The sequence below is a fragment of the Geotrypetes seraphini genome, chromosome 8, assembly GCF_902459505.1.
Source record: "Geotrypetes seraphini chromosome 8, aGeoSer1.1, whole genome shotgun sequence".
Taxonomy (NCBI): Eukaryota; Metazoa; Chordata; class Amphibia; order Gymnophiona; family Dermophiidae; genus Geotrypetes; species Geotrypetes seraphini.
In genome coordinates this window covers 127,446,515-127,464,025 of record NC_047091.1, presented here as the reverse complement: position 1 = coordinate 127,464,025, position 17,511 = coordinate 127,446,515, and the positions used below count along the sequence as shown (strand labels likewise).

Sequence of the window (17,511 nt, the reverse complement as noted above, 5' to 3'; positions counted from 1 at the left end):
TAGATAAGGTTTGGTTTTTGACCTGGTTGCTACAAAGATGGACTTGTCTTCTTACTACAGAGATTACATTCCAGGGGAGGGGGTTCCCTCTCCTTTTTTGCAGGGTGAAGTTAGAAATGCTAATTGGATATACAAAATGCATATATGATGAATTAAAATTTTAGTAAACTATTAATGTAGGAACTTTCCTATTCAAGGGTTCAGATTGAAATATAATAACCTCTAAAAATTGTACTGGAGGAGTTGTATAGGAAAATGTAGGTTTTGTGGGAGTGGACTGGCCACTCCCCTTCTCTTTCACTGAGACACAGGATTTTCAGTGCATGCTCTTAAGTGACGCAGTAACATGGGAGCAGCAGTTTGACTGTTAAGGAGAAATGATTTAAAGCTGTGTGTATGGATAAATTTTTCCTCTGTAAGTATATTGTAATACCTTTTCTTGGTTTTTTCTGTACCTTTTCTTTATTAGATAAGCTAGTATTAAAATGTAACTGATAGCCACGGAGAGCGGCCGCATGGTATAATAGCTCCTCCACACAGACACCTAAATAAGAATAATTGCAGTTATTCAGGCAATCTTTTCATCTTCTGATGCCATACTTCGCTTACCCAAATCTGACCTCATGACTCCTCCGAAAACTACCAAAGGCAACCCGACCTCGTCTGCCCCAATAAGTGGTAAGAGGCCTAAAACGGATCCATGCTCGCCAGACAAAATGGCGTCAAAGCATGAAGACTCACAGCTTGATATCCTCATTAAAGAAATGTGCTCTGTAAAATATATCATGCAGGAGCAAGTTGAGGAAACTAAGCTTTTGCGGGAGGAAATAGAAGCGCTCAACTCACAATATGTAGATGCCAGACACCGCATTGACACTCTCGAAGAACAGACTGCGTCCCTACAGACAAAAATCTCTATGATTGATAAGCATGACAAACTGCTCATCTCCCTTCAACGTGACTTGGAAGACCTTTCGAATCGCAGCAGAAAAAATAATATTTGAATCATCGGCTTACCGGAATCATCGGAAGGCTCCGATGCTGCTGCTTTCCTATCTGATTTTCTGCCTAAATCCTTAGGCCTTACCTTCTCAGTCCCGCTGGAAATAGAACGGGCATACCTCGTGCCTTCAAAACCCTCAGCACATTCAACTACTGCATGGCCCATAGTGGCAAAACTGCAAATCATCACAGCAGCGAAATCCCACCCTCAACTACTACACCAGGGTAGGACATTTTTTATTGTTCCTGATCTGGCCAGATCCACCGCGCTCAAAAGAAAAGCATTTTTGTCTCACCGCCAAGAGCTTAAAGATATTGGTACAAAATACGGCCTCATGTACTCGGTCCAGGATGAAGGTGACTTATAACAACCGCACTACTCGGAGCCTTTGAGAATGCAATGAACTTAAGTGATCGCTTTGACATCTATAATGCATGTTTTTTCACAAACCTGAATAACTATTTACATCTTTTGCAGTTACTTGGTGTGGAGCTGTCTTAGTTTGCTCCTTGTGTCTCTCTTCTGTTTCTACAGGAACACCCATATATTTTTGTTCCTATGCACAATTGCATGGCCACTATTTCTGCTGTGTTTTGTGCTTTCCTGTTTGGCCTATTCTTCTTCTCACTATTTTTCTCCTTTTTCTTTCCCTCGCAGGAGTGGTTCTTCAAATAATGTTCATTCTTTAGCACTCTCCAGACCAGTAGAGGTTAATCTTTACGAATGGGTATATATCCAATCATGACCAGCAGGTGGAGACTGAAAACAAAACTGTGGGACAGTATATAATATACTCCCTTCTCTATTTACATCAGTCTTCTTTCAGTCTCCAGCAGGTGTTGAGTGATCTGTACCCATCTCCCTTGGTAGGGCTGTTGGAATTTGTTTAGGGGGTTTCTAGTCCCTGTTTTTGGCCGGACGGAGCTTGGGCGGGCCCTGTTTGGGGGTCCGTCCGACCTCGGGGGTGTCAAACCCGGCGGGGGTCTCGAGCGGGGTCCCTCCCCCCACTTCCTCCACCTCCCACATTTTTTTAGAGGAGCCTCAGCAGTAAGCCTTGCCCCCTAAATCAAGCAAGGCATATTGCTTCGAGAGCCTGTGGAGTCTGTTCTGTAAAAAAAAAAAAAATAAATCCTGAGGTAGTGCCGGTCTGCAGGTTTGCTTCCCTGTCAGTTTAAATGTTTTTTTACTGTATTTTTTCTTCTAACCGGCACTTTGTTTCTAGCTAGTCGCGTATGGAGCAATTGTGCCCTTCTCCGGGGGAGTGGGACACAATTAGGTCCAGCCGCGAGGCACTCGCGGCCGGACTGAAATCGGTAGTTTGGCCCGGTGAGGTGGTGGAGCTCCGTTGGCAGTGGCTTCAGGCGCCCAGAGCTCCCTGCCGATGGTGCCTCGCGAGTCGGCTGGGAGCAGTGGGGAAGCCCGATCTTCTCCAACCGCCCACGGAGGGATTCCCCGAAGGATTCCCTATCAGCTGATTTTTTGACAGCTGATGCCGACTTGCCTGTTTTAGCGGCTGGGACTGTTCAGCCTTCTCAGCCGCTACAGGCCATGGAGGGGAGCATTTTGGCGGGAACTTCGCCATTTTCATTGTCTGGCCCCTCCATTTGTCTGCAACCTCAGGTGACCTTCCCCCTGTATTGCAAACACAGGGGCAGGTTTCAGCAGGGACCCCTGCTGGGGCAGGGAGTCCCTGGGGACCACCAGGGGTTTTTTGTCCCCAATTTAATTTCTTTCTTTGTGGAGACAATTGGGGGTCCCACGTGCACCTGGGGGGTTTTGGGGGTGGTTTCCCTCCGTGCCCCCCTATGGCTTTGCCTCCCTCTTTTCGTTTGGCGTCCCCTCTTCCTCCTCCCTCATCCAAGCGCCCGCGGGGGGGCTTGGATTGCGAATTGGTGGTCGGAGGAGCGTGTTGGCATGGTTGAGGACCTGGCTGCTTTGGCGGACTTCCAGGATCCTCTAGAGGGGACGCCCGCTGGCAGCGGGGCGGCGGGTTTCCCGTCTTCCAGAGCAGATGCGTCCGTGGTGCACTTTTTATTCAGAGGGATGAGCTTTTAGACCTGATGTAGCAGGTCTCCTTGGTGCTGCATTTTTGAAGTTGCGTCACCGGAGACCCCGCGTATGGTGGGCCCCTCTGCTTCAGGGGGTCTGTCCTGTTTCCCGCTCTTTTCCTGTGCGTCAGGATTTTTGGGATTTTGTGTTGGCGCAGTGGCCTATGGGTGCCGTTTCGTTTGGTGTGCGCCTTGGCTCATGGGTATCTCATCCCGGAGGGGGATAGGGCTACCTTAATTTCGCCAATGGGTGACGCGGTGGTCCTAAGCGGCATCCCGTGCCTGTTATGGACGGTTCTGCTCTTAGGGTCTCTGAGGAGCGTACATTAGAGACACTTCTTAAGTATAATTTTGATGTCTCTGCCTTGGGGGTCCAGGCGGCTATTTGTGTGGGGCTGGTGGCTCGCACCGTGTTTCGGTGGTCTGAGCATGTCCTGGATCGTGGGTCTGATGACTGGTCCTTAGTGGATCAGGAGGTGGTGAAGTTTGAGATGACTGCCTCGTTCCTCTCGGTTGTTCTTTGTGACTTGGTGCTGCTAAGTCTGGGATTTTTGGTGGCCGCACGCTGTACCTTGTGGCTTCGCGCTTGGTCGGCGGTTGCCGTGTCCAAAACTGAACTTCCCAAAATTTCCCTTTCGGGGGTTGTTTTTTGTTTAGAGAGGACTTAGATCTGGTGGTTCAGACTCTGACGGACTCTGAGTGCCCCATCTGCCTGAGAACCCGTGTCCCGCCGCCGGCATCTCGGGTTGGCATTGCCCGGGTGCGTCTGCGGGAATTTTGCAAGGTTTCGCTCTGGGGCATGGGACTGCATTCTTTCCAGGCTTCCGGTTTTCCCCGGGGTCGGTTGGCTTAGCGCATGCAGTCTTTCAGGGGGCCCGTTGGGGGGGCTGGGAGTTCCCCCCCCGGTTCCCCTGCTGCCCGTCCTGCGCGATGTCTCTTTGCCGGCGCCCCCTTTGGTTCCCGAGGGTGCCCGGCTTCGCAACTTGTTTCCAAGTGGGCCAAGATCATGTCCGATCAGTGGTCCTGGTGGTGGTGCGGGACGGTTATGTACTTGAATTTTGCCCGCTCTCTGCCGGATCTTATCTAGCCTCTCCATGTCAGGTGGCATGGGAGACGCTAGCCTTTCGCCAGACCCTTCAGCGCTTGCTAGATCTCAAAGCAGTTGTCCAGTGTCCCCTCAGGAGTGCGGTATCGGCTGGTACGCCATTTCCTTTATGGGACCCTAAAGGGAAGGGGACCTTTCGGCCCATCCTTGGTTTAAACTGAGGTCAACAGGACTCTCAGAATTCCCTTTTATTTGCATGGACACACTGCAGTCTGTCCTTCTGGCGGTTCAGCCGGGGGAGTTCCTGACTTCTTTCGCTCTGGCGGAGGCCTACTTGCCTGTTTCCATTCGGGCCTCTCCTCAGCTCTTTCTTTGCTTTGCGATATTGGGTCTGCACTATCAGTTCTGTGTGCTTCCCTTGGGCCTGGCCACGACTCCCCGGACGTTCGCCAAGTTCATTGTGGTTGTCACGGCAGCATTGCAGTCAGAGGGCATTCTGGTGCACCCCTTCTGGGATGACTGGTTGTTTCGGGCAAAGTCGTTGCAGGAGAGCGCCCGAGTTACGGCTCGGGTTGTTGAGTTTCTCCGGTCACTGGGCTGGGTGGTCAACCTTTCCAAGAGTCGGTTGGTCCCCGCTCAGCATCTGGAGTACCTTGGGGTTCTGTTCGACACCTCCTTGGGGAAGGTCTTCCTTCCAGAGGCCCGGGGTAAGCAAATTGCAATCTCAGATTCGCCTTCTTTGGCGTCCCGGTGTCCTCGGGCGCAGGATTTCCTCCAAGTCTTGGGGTCGATGGCAGCGTTCCTGGATATTGTGAAGTGGGTGCGGGCCCACATGTGTCTCTTCAGTATGCTCTGCTCCGTAGATGGTCACCCCAGAGGCTCAGTTTGGAGGTCCCTGTCCCTCTGCGAGGCTTGGCGCGCTGCAATCTTCTTTGGTGGTTCCAGACCTCTCATCTGGTCCAGAGGATGAGTCTGGATCTATCGCAGTGGACGGTGCTTCTCACGGATGCCAGTCTTCTCGGTTGGGGGAGCTCAGTGTCTAGGTCACTCAGCTCAGGGCACCTGGTCCATGGAGGAGGCGTCCTGGTCGATCAACATGTTGGAGACCAGAGCCGTCCCTCTGGCGCTGTTAGCCTTCCGCTCCCTCTTGATGGGCAAGTCGGTCAGAGTCCGGTCTGACAATGCCACAGCGGTGGCTTATGTCAATCGTTGAGGCACCAAGAGCGCTCAGGTGGCGGAGGAGGCGGCTTGGCTCATGCTTTGGGGCGGAGTCACGCCTTCTGGACCTCTCGGCCTCTCACATGGCCGGGGTGGAGAATGTTCAAGCGAACTTCCTCAGTCACATCTTAGATCACAGAGAGTGGTGTCTCAGCCCTGTGGCTTTTCAGTTGATAATGCAGGCTTGGGGTCAGTCCCTGATGGACCTGACGGCCACGAGTGGCAATGCCGAGGTGTTCCGCTTCTTCAGTCGTCGCAGGGATGGACTGGCCGAGGGTCTGGATGCTCTGGTTCAACCATGGCCAACAGAGGGGCAGTTGTGCATGTTCCCTCCGTGGCCATTAGTGGGCAGAGTTCTTCTCCGCATTGTTCGCCATCCGGGTCTGGTGGTTCTGATGGCTCCAGATTGGCCTCGGCATCCGTGATACGCAGATCTGGTGACACTCTGGTGGCGGATCCTCTTCCTCTGCCTCCCTTGGACGACCTCTTGACGCAGGGTCCCATTCCCATGTTCGACTCGTCTCCCTTCTGTCTTACGGCTTGGCTTTTGAAAGGGGTCGCCTTGGTAAGAAGGGGTATTCAGATAGGGTGATTTCTACACTTTTGGGGTCCTGGAGGCTTTCTACCTCTCAGGCTTCTGTGTGGATTTGGCACTTCTTTGAGGGGTGGTGCCAGGTGTGGGGAGTGGTCTCTCTTCGCGTTTCTGTGCCTAACATCCTAGAGTTCTTGCAAGATGGCCTGGATAGAGGCCTGGCTTCGGCTTCTCTCCGGGTTCAGCTTGTGGCCTTGTCAGCCTTTCGGGGGTTTGTGACGGGTCAGCGTTTGACAGCCATTCCTGATGTGATTCGCTTTTTGCGGGCGGCCAAGGTGCTCAGGCCTCCTGTGCGGTCCTCTATTCCCTCTTGGAATCTCAGTCTGGTTCTCTCTATTCTGATGCACCCGCCCTTCGAACCGTTGGGCGGCTGCTCTTTGAAGGACCTTACTCTGAAGACGGTCTTTTTGGTGGACATTTCTTCCGCTAGGCGTGTTTCTGAGCTACAGGTTTTCTCTTGTAGGGCTCCCTTCTTGGAGTTTTCTAGGGAGCAGGTTGTCTTGAGGCCTGTTCCTTCCTTTTTCTGCCAAAAAGTAGTTTTTCCTTTTCATGTCCAATCAATCTGTGGTCCTCCCGGTCTTGGGTAGTTGGGAGGGCTCTTCTGAGCAAAGACAGCTGAGCAAGTTGGATGTTGGTCGGGTCCTTCGCTCTTATTGTGCAACGGACCCAGGAGATCAGGAAATAAAATCATCTCTTTGTCCTTCTGACTGGTCCTCTTAGGGGGGCTGGCGCTTCTAGGGCTACTATTGCATGCTAGATCAAGGAGACTATTGCTTCCGCTTCTCTTCTGGGGCAGCAGCCCGTTCCGGAGTTTCTCAAAGCTCATTCTACTCGGGGTCAGGCGGCTTCTTGGGCTGAGTCGTCGCTCGTGCCTCCAGTGGGACATTTGTAAGGCTGCGGTTTGGTCTTCCTTGTATTCCTTTGTCAGACTCTTTCGGGTAGATGTTCTGGCGCGTCAGGACGCGGTGTTCGGTGTGTGTGTTCTGGTATCAGCCCTTCGGGGGTCCCGCCCGTGTGAGGGACTGCTTTGGTACGTCCCATTCGTAAAGATTAACCTCTACTGGTCTGGAGAGTGCTAAAGAAGGAGAAAGTAGGTTCTTACCTGCTAATTTACTTTCTTTTAGCTTCTCCAGACCAGTAGAGGTCCCCACCCTGTCTGTTGTTGTTGTTGTTGGGGCTGTTTCGCGGGCAGTTTTTGTTTTTTTGCTGCGGGTTCTAGTATTTTTCTAGGGCCGGGGAGAATTGAAGAACAGCGGCTGTGGCTCGGCTGGCTTAGCTGGCGAGCTGTGGGGGCATTTTCCTTCTGGTATTTTTCCTCTGCATTTTCCAACAGCATTTGGGTATGTTATTTGTTACTCCTGTTCGGAGTATTGTTTTCTTTCTGTTTTCCAGTTCTTAGTTCTGCTTGGCTATTCGGCAGACTGATGTAAATAGAGAAGGGAGTATATTATATACTGTCCCACAGTTTTGTTTTCAGTCTCCACCTGCTGGTCATGATTGGATATATACCTATTCGTAAAGATTAACCTCTACTGGTCTGGAGAAGCTAAAAGAAAGTAAATTAGAAGGTAAGAACCTAATTTCTCCTTATATTATAGTTATGATGGAATGTCAATCTGATTATTGTATTCTGCAATTCTGCATTCTAGACAATGGCTGATTTACATGTTTTCTCCTATAATGTTAATGGGCTGAATCATCCCTTTAAACAGAAGAAAATCGCTAACTTATATTTCCACCAAGCATCCAGACGTAATTTTTCTTCAAGAAACACCCCAGCAGCATCAAAATTTGGTATGAAAAGGATATTCTACCCATCTCTTTTCTCCAGCAACTCACTGTAAAAAGAATGGTGTGTCCATTCTTTTTAATGATAAATTATCAGTTACAATTCTATCTCATAAGACTGATGTGGAGGGAAGGTGGTGCCTGACTCATGTGGTGTTGCACTCAGCTGAATTTATCTTTTTTAATATTTATGCTCCTGTTCTTGATCATCCAGAATTTTTCAGGGACCTTCAAACTACTCTATTAGATTTTGGAGCTTGTCCTCTAATCATTGGAGGTGATTTTAATCAAACTCAAGATCTATATTTAGATAGATTGTCCTCTTGTAAACCATCCAAATCTAAATCCTTTCTTGAATTACATACTCTCAAAGGTAACTTCTCTCTTATGGACCCATGGCGAATTCTAAACCCGAAGGGCAGGGAATATTCACATTTTTCCCCTCCTCATACCACATACTCTTGAATCAACTTTTTTCTTATCTCTCCTTCCCTGACTCAGAAACTGACTGATGTTATTATCCACCTGATTACTCTCATGGACCATGCGGCTATCTCCCTACATCTAACTATTTTATCATTGTCCACTTGTACACCTTCTTGGAGGCCGAATAATCATCTTCTCCTAGATGAGGAGATTTCCGAAAAAATTAAACTCTTCACTGTTGAATTCTTTGCCCTTAATTCTAAAGATCCTGAGGTCTGCCCTTCTATTGTATAGGAAGCGTATAAAGCCTCTCTTAGGAGAGAATTGATTAAACTTTCCATAGCAAAGCAGCAGATGAATCCAGAGACTAGTGGGTATAGCTCACATCGACCAGCAGGAAAGGGACCTTGAACACGCTATCAAAGAGTTAGAATCAGGCCACATGTCTGCCCATACGAATAATGGTCAAGGGTTCCGTGAGTGATTGCGGGACTCAGAAGACACCAAAGCTACTAATAAACAAAACTAAGAGAAATCCAATAATTTGTTAAAGTGAGATTAGGTACCCTCAGTGTGAGGGATCAGTGACGGGAGCAGTGCTCCAACGCTTCACACAATGAGGTAGAGATCGACAGGCCAGCACTTACACACCATCATCGGGTACCTAGGGTGTGCTTCAAATGAAAATAACGCTATCACCATAAAAAAACAGTGCACAATGAACACAGGTGAATTCAATCACAGCAATCACTTAGGGAACCCCCCCAGCCAGCTCCCCAAAAAATCAAAAGAAAGCAACTTAGCTTTGATGAAACTTCATCCAACGTCCAGGGGAGCGAGGACAAGGCAGATGGAACACCACAGAACAAGGTTCATCCCCAAATTTCTAATAAAAAATTTGAACTAAAAAAAAAAAAAAAAAAAAAAAAATGTAACTTTTAGGAATTCTTGTGTGAGGGAGACAGACATTCCCCCAATATGCATGCAAGCGCCTTATATGGTATCAAGTATTCTTGACCAATTATATGCAGGCAGAAAAATGTCGTCATGTATTAGGTATATTTAAGTGAACCTAGCAGAATGAAATTTTGAGGGCGTTAAGTCAGGGAAGTTGCATTTATACTCTCTGACTTGTTCCTTCATTGTACAAATACATGCCTTGAAACAGGATGTCTGTTAGATTTTTAATAAACAATATTTTATCGGAAATATTTGTACAATTATTATCATTTCAGTGCACCTATGAGCAGGGTAGAACCAAAACTCTACTTAACAATCATAGATTCCTTATAAATATCATACATTGCAGGATTAAATAAGTAACTGGAGTAACAATTGAATACAGTTTTTGATCTGGAAAAACTGTGTTTCCACAATTTTGGCCACTAGTGTATAGTTTTAAAACTTTTATAAAAGAAAAAAAATGTAAGTTTATTGTTACAAAATGGGAGATTTGTGGTATGTTTACAGTTTGTAAAAATGAAGCCACACTAAACACTTGTTTTTTGAAGTGTAGACATTGGCATATATTTGCTGATTTGTTTATCATGCACAAGGATATTCTGGATATTGGCATACATTTGCTGATTTGTTTATCATGCACAAGGCTATTTGGGATATTGTCCTGGTGCAGTGGAATACGCCGGAGGTGCTGTTTCGGTTTGCCCGCTCCATGGCTTGTCTGTATCCCATCCCGGAGGGGGAGAGAGCTACTTTGAAGTCGCCAGTGGTGGACACGGTGGTCTCAGTTATTGCTAAGCGGCATACAGTGCCCTTAGAAGGTGGTTCTGCCTTACAGAACTCTGAGGATTGTAAGTTGGAGAATTTTGATGTCTCTGCCTTGGGTGTCCAGGTGGCTATTTGTGGGGCGCTCGTGGCTTGGGCCGTGTTTCGGTGGGCTGAGCGTATCCTGGACCATGAGTCTGATGACTGGTCCTTGGTGGATCAGGAGGTGGCAAAGATTGATATGGCAGCCTCTTTTCTCTTGGACGCCCTCTATGACTTGGTGCGGACGTCTGCCAAGTCGTTTGCTTTTGGGTGGCCGCGCGTTATACCTTGTGGCTTTACGCTTGGTCGGCGGATACAGCGTCCAATACTAAACTTACTAAATTTCCCTTTCAGTTATTTTTGTTTGGGGCCAATTTGGATAGGTTGGTTCAGACTCTGACGGACTCTAAAGTGCCCCGCCTGCCTGAAGACTGTGCCCGCCCGGCTGTTAGGGGTGGCACTGTCCGAGGGCATCTGCTGAAGTTCTGCAGATACCGCCCTGGGTTACTCCCTTCCCGACTTCTGGGTTTTCCCGGGGTCATTTCTTTCAGTGCATGCAGTCCTTTGGGGGGGCCATCGGGGATCTGGGAATCCCTCTGCTGGTTCCTCCACGGCCCGTCCTGCCCAATGACTCCTTACTGGCACCCCCTCTGGTTCCGGTGGTTGCTCGGCTGCGTGACTTTTCACCACAGTGGACAGAAATCACTTCCTATCAGTGGGTCTTGGAGGTGATTCGGGATGGTTATGCTCTGGAGTTTGCCTACTCCCTGCCAGATCATTTTCCAGCTCCTCCTTGTCAGGCAGCATGGAAGAAGCAGGCTTTTCGCCAGACCCTTCAAAGATTGTTAGATCTCCAAAGTGGTAGTTCCAGTGCCCCCTCAGGATTGTTGCACCGCCAGGTACTCAATTTACTTTGTGGTGTTTTGTATGTTCTGTCTGATTAGTCCAAATTGTTTATTCTGTCCCCCTGAAATTTGTAATTTTAATTTTTGTACATCGCTTAGAATTTTGAATAAGCAATTAATCAAATTTTTAATAAACTTGAAACTTGAAAGGGGTCAACGGGGCTCTCAAAGTTCTGTCTTTTTTTATGGAGACACTGTGGTCTGTGATTCTGATGGTTCAGCCGGGGGAATTTCTGACCTCTTGATCTGATGGAGACCTATTTGCATATTCCAATCCGAGCCTCCCATCAGCGCTTCCTTCGCTTTGCAATCTTGGGTCAGCACTATCAGTTCTGTGCGCTTCCTTTTGGTCTGGCCACAGCTCCGCGGACGTTCAAGGTTATGGTGGTCATTGTGGCGGCTTTGAGCAAAGAGGGCATTCTAGTGCATCCCTATCAGGACGACTAATTGATTGAGGCAGAGTCATTCCAGGAAAGCACTTGGGTCATGACTCGGGTGGTGGAAGTTCCTGCAGTCACTGGGCTGGGTTGTCAATCTTTCAAAGAGTCGGTTGAACCCATCTCAGTGCCTGGAGTACCTTGGGGTTCTGTTCGACACCTCCTTGGGGAAGGTCTTCCTCCCAGAGGCTCAGGTGAGCAAGTTGCAGTCACAGATTCTTCTTCTTTTGGCATCCTGGTGTCTTCAGGCGCAGGATTTCCTCCAAGTCTTGGGGTCGTGACGGCTTCCTAACGTAGTGAGGTGGGCTCATGCCCATATGCGTCCCTCTTCAGTATGCTCTTCTTCAGAGGTAGTTGCCCCAGAGGCACAGTCTGGATCATCCTGTACATTTGAGAGGCATGGCTCGCTGCAGTCTTTGTTGGTGGCTTCAGACCTCCCATCTACTTCAAGGGGTGAGTCTGGATCAGTCACAGTAGAAAGTGCTTATCACGAATGCCAGTCACCTCGGGGGGGAGCTCAGTGTCTAGGTAACGTTGGCTCAAGGGCACCTGGTCCATGCAGGAGATGGCCTGGTCGATCAATGTTCGGAGACCAGAGCCATCTGTCTGGCGCTGTTGGCCTTCTGATCCTTCTTGATGGCAAGTCAGGGTCCTTTCAGACAATCCACAGTGGTGGTGAATCGTCATGGGGGCAACAAGAGCACTCTGGTGGTGGAAGAAGCAGCTTTGCTCATGGTCTGGGCAGAGTCACATCTTCAGGACATCTCGGCTTCCCACATAGCAGGAGGGAGAATGTTCAGGCAGACTTTCGAAGTTGTCAAGTGCTGGATCCCAGAGAGTGGTGCCTAAGGTCAATGTGGCTTTTCAGTTGATAGTGCAAGCTTGGGGTCAGCCCCTCATGGACCTGATGGCCACAAGTGTCAATGCCAAAACAACCTGCTTCTTCAGTCATCGCAGAGACAGTCAGGCCGAGGGTCTGAATGCTCTGGCTCAACCATGGCCAACGGGAGGGCCTGTTGTATGTGTTCCCTCCGTAGCCATTAGTGGGCAAGTTCTCCTCCGCATTGTTCATCATTCAGGCCTTGTAATTCTGGTGGCCCCGTATTGACCCAGGCGCCCGTGGTACAAGGACCTGGTGCGGCATCTAGTGGCTCTGCCTTTGCCGCTCTTGCCCGACCTTCTGATTCTGGGTCCTATTCCAATGTTCAATCTGGGTCCCTTTTGTCTTACGGCTTGGCTCTTGAAAGGGAGTGCCTAGGTAAGAAGGGGTATTCACATAAAATCATCTCTACCCTGTTAGGGTCCTGGACACTTTCGATTTCTCGGGCCTATATGCGGGTTTGGTGTATCTTTGAGGAGTGGTGTGCAGCGCATGGAGTGGTCTCCTTTTGCACTTCTCTGTCTCACATGTTAGAGTTGGCCTGGACAGGGGCCTAGCTTGGTCTTCTCTCCAGGTTCAGCATGCGGCCTTGTAAGCCTTTCGTGGGTTGTTTCGAGGTCAGCGCCTAACTGCCATTCCTGATGTTCGCTTCTTGCGGGCGGCCAAGTTGCTCAGGCCTCTCGTTAGACCGTCTGTTCTATCTTGGGATCTGTATCTGTAAGTCTGCATGTTATGTCTATACTGTAAATGCTGTAAAGTCTGTAAATGTTGTGAACATTTATCCTGCCCATCCTATGAATGTACTCCTGTAACCCGTTCTGGGCTCCTTTGGGAGGACAGGCAAAATAAATGACTAAATAAATAAAAAAATTAATTAATAAATTAATCTGGTCTTGTCAGTGCTGGTGCGCCCACCCTTCAAGCCTTTGGGGGCCTGCACAATGTCCACATAAAATCTATTGGAACTCAGAGCGATTTTCAAGGCTCTCAACGCTTTTCAACATCTTCTTCGCGACCAGGTAGTCCTCATCCGGATGGACAACCAAGTCACCATGTATTATGTCAACAAACAAGGAGGGATGGGATCTGCCTCCCTTTGCAAAGAAGCTCTGAAGGTTTGGGACTGGGCAATCCATCACAATACCTTCCTCAAAGATGTCTACATTCAAGGGGCGAAGAATTGCTTGGCATATAACTTGAGTTGTCCTCACCTCTTCATCACATTTTTTCACAGTGGGGAACCCCTCAGATAGACCTCTTTGTGGCTCCCCACAACTTCAACTCCCTCAGTTCTGCTCCAGGATATTCTCTCCTCACCGCCTCGAGGCAGATGCTTTTCTTCTGGAATGGACGAATCTCTTCCTCTATGCATTCCCTCCATTTCCTCTCATTCTCAAGACTCTGGTCAAGTTGAAGAACGATCATGCCACCATGATTCTAATCGCTCCTCGGTGGCCAAGATAACCTTCGTACTTCCTTCTACTTCAACTCAGCACCAGGGAGCCATACCTTCTATCAGTTTTTCCTTCTCTGCTTACACAGAGTCAAGGATCTCTGCTTCATCCCAACCTGCAGTCTCTACACCTGACAGCTTGGTACCTTTCAACGTAACTCCTCTTCAGTTTTCTCAATCTGTAAGAGATGTTTTAGAAGCTTCTAGGAAGCCTACCACTAGACAATGCTATCACCAAAAGTGGACTAGATTTTCTACATGGTGTTTTTCTCATCATAAGGAGCCTCAGCATTCCTCCTTATCTTTTGCTTTGGACTACCTGTTGCACTTATCCAATTCTGGCGTCAAGTCTACATCTATCCGAGTCCATCTCAGTGCAATTGGGCTTTCCATCAGCCTATTGCAGGGAAACCCCTCTCTGCTCATCCAGTGGTTTCCAAATTCATGAAAGGACTCTTCAATGTTAAACCTCCTCTCAAACCGCTTTCGGTGGTTTGGGACCTCAATGTTGTTTTTACTCAACTCATGCAGCCTCCATTTGAACCAATTGATAAGGTTCATTTGAAGTATCTCACTTGGAAAGTGGTGTTTCTCATAGCCCTCATTTCTGCTCAAAGAGTCAGTGAACTGCAAGCTTTAGTTACTGATCCACCATTCACTGTGTTCCATCATGACAAGGTGGTTCTTCGTACTTATCCTAAATTCCTACCTAAAGTGGTCTCGGAATTTCATCTCAACCAATCCATCGTACTTCCAGTGATTTTTCCAAAGCCTCATTCTCATCCTGGAGAATCAGCTCTTCATACTCTGGACTGTAAACGTGCTTTGGCCTTCTACTTGGAACGTACCAAACCACACAGAACTGCTCCTCAACTTTTTGTTTCCTTCTATCTAAATAAGTTGGGTTAATCTATTTCTAAGCATACCATCTCCAACTGGATGGCGGCTTGTATCTCTTTCCGCTATGCCCAGGCTGGATTACCCCTTCACAGTAAAGTCACAGCCCATAAAGTCAGAGCAATGGCAGCTACAGTAGCTTTCCTCAGATCTACACCTATTGAAGAAATTTGTAGAGCTGCTACTTGGTCCTCGGTTCATACTTTCACTTTCTCACTATTGTCTGGATACTTTCTCCAGACGGGATGGACAGTTTGGCCAAACAGTATTACAAAATTTATTCTCCTAAATTGCCAACACTCCCACCATCCCATTCTGGTTAGTTTGGAGGTCACCCATATGTGAGAATACCTGCCTGCTTGTCCTTTGATAAAGCACAGTTACTTACCGTAACAGGTGTTATCCAGGGACAGCAGGCAGCTATTCTCACATCCCACCCACCTCCCCTGGTTGGCTTCTCTGCTAGCTATCTGAACTGTATAAACAAGGGATAATATTTGAAACAATTTCCAAGAATGAGTGATAAAGAAACGTTTGTTGAAATGGAGAAATCACTCAATGATGAATTTATTTAAAATGAGCTGTGCTGATGATATAGATGAGTCTACAAATTTTTATGCTGAGAATCATGGAGGGGGGTGCTGGGGATAAACCCCGGAACCAACCACCTCACTGCCCAATCATCGCATGTAAAGTGTAGACAGATATTATATCATGTAAAAATATTTTTAATTGTGAATGTCTACTAAATTGTTAAGAGACTCAGCAAACTTATCTTTTTAGGGACCTGCAAGCTAAAAAGATAAGTTTGCTGAGTCTCTTAACAATTTAGTAGACCTTCACAATTAAAAATATTTTTACATGATATAATATCTGTCTACACTTTACATGTGATGATTGGCAGTGAGGTGATTGGTTCCGGGGTTTATCCCAGCACCCCCTCCATGATTCTGAGCATAAAAATTTGTAGACTAATCTATATCATCAGCACAGCTCATTTTAAAAAAATTCATCATTGAGTGATTTCTCCATTTCAGCTATCTGAACTGGGCAGGAAGGCGCATGCGCGGTGCGGGCGATTCGAAACTTCTGAGTTTCTTCAAGTAAATCTGCTTGTGAGGCGTCCGCATCTGGGCTCCGTCGATGATGTCACCCATACGTGAGAATAGCTGCTTGCTGTCCCTGGATAACACCTGTTACGGTAAGTAACTGTGCTTTTTGGTATCATCCGCAAAGAGGCAAACCTTCAGCAATATTGTTTACACAATGTTAAAAAGGTCAGGCCCATCATTAGAACCAAGAACCAAAGCTTGAGGCACACCACTGGTAACATCCCTTTCCTCAGAACGATCTCCATTGACCACTATCATCTGTCGCCTTCCACTTAACTAGTCCCTGACCCGGTCCTTCACTTTGGGGTCCATACCAAGGGCACTCAGTTTATTTATTAGACTTTGCTTTGCTTAAATTTAAATACACCACATCTAGCACACTCCCTTTATCCAATTCTCTGGTCACCCAATCAAAGAAATTGATCAGATTTGTCTGACATGACCTACCTCTAATGAATCCATGTTGCCTCTGGTCCTTTAATCCAGGATGATAGCTACAACTGAGGTGTCACGTGGGGACTTTTTTCAAAATTGGGTGATACATTTGCTAATTCCAAAGGGTTGGAAAAGAGGCTTGTAGAGAGACTGAGGTTCATTATAGCTAGAAGTGGGGCTAGAAGATCTAAGGGAGTGAGTTTTAGCCAAGGTGTGGGAAATGGATCACTAATCAAGGAAGTGGGTTTTAGTGACACAATATATTTTTTTAAAGAATGAAGTAGATGTTTGGAGCTGGAATGAAGACCTACTAGACTGACCTATAGAGAATGGAGGCGGGTGGAGGGAACTATACTGGTCAGAAGTGGCATAAAAGGTTTGCATAATTTAGCTATCTTGTCCCTTATGTGGAGGTTATAGTCTCTATAGAGTCATATGCATGTTAATAGATCAATGGGTGACTGATTTATGCCATAGATACTCCGCTCTCCTATACTGTTTTTTTAGGAGGCTTTTTAGGAGGGTTCCTCCTCTGGCTAGAATGAAGGAGGACAAGGTTAGGGTGGTCTAAGGAGTCCAGAAACACTGCTGGAATTGAGTGCCAAGTATTGATTTGCTTATCCATGGTAAAAGAGAAAAACTTTGGGAAGGGTAAAAAGGGACAGAGGATCTTGTCCTGTGTCAGCTCAGAAAAGGTGACAAGTCCCATCTCTGTGCTGAGATGGGTTGAGGGAGAGGGGCAAAGGCAAGAGAGATGGTAAATTGAAGTGGTCTGACCGGGAAACAGGGGTAGTTGACAGAGAAGAAAGAGTAGTCAGCAAATTACTTTGGGTAATTCCCAGGTCCTGAGTGTGTTCAGCTTGGTAAGTGGGTGGGTTGAGGTCATTTATATGATTTAAATGACACTGACCTGGTTAATCTTACCCAATATTGGGAATCAGTGCTTTATGGTAAAGTTGCTTGAAATATACATTTTCATTTAATAAGTAAAAGTTAGTTTCTGTTTGTAGGTGAAAGACAATGAAAAGGCAGATGTTGGAGAGCTACATTTGAACCTGGAGAAGGTAAAGCCTCTTACTGAAATCGTCCGTTTAGGTTTATTAAAGATTAAGATATTTTGAAGCCAAGATACATATCTTCCATACTTTAGTGATGTGTAAGGAATTCCCCGTAATTATTTTCCCCATTTAATCTTACAACTTATTTGATTTTAAACATGTCTCTATTGAATTTTAATCAAAAACATATTGAAAAGAGAATTATATCAACAATGAGTACATGTGGTTTCTTCTAGGAATTCACCTTTATAACCTATAGAATAAAGAGGAAAGTACAGATCCACAACAGCCATTGTTGCTATTCGTCTCTCCACCCTTCCCACCATTAGTTACCAATAGTAAATCTTTTGCATCTTTGAAAATAGTGCCAACAGCATTCAAAAGAACACCGTCTAATATTTTTAATAGCTGCTAATCTATTCCACCTGTCTTCTACTACTGCTTATC

At 47.1% G+C, this 17,511-nt stretch overlaps 1 protein-coding gene across 1 annotated transcript in view; it reads left to right on the top strand.

Moving 5' to 3' along the window:
* The window catches only part of CIT (citron rho-interacting serine/threonine kinase), a 702,016-nt gene that overhangs the window by 96,616 nt on the left and 587,889 nt on the right, over window positions 1–17,511 (top strand). Inside the window, 1 exon segment of the mRNA XM_033956569.1 lies at window positions 17,017–17,070. Within this exon segment, the coding sequence (XP_033812460.1) occupies window positions 17,017–17,070 (54 nt within the window).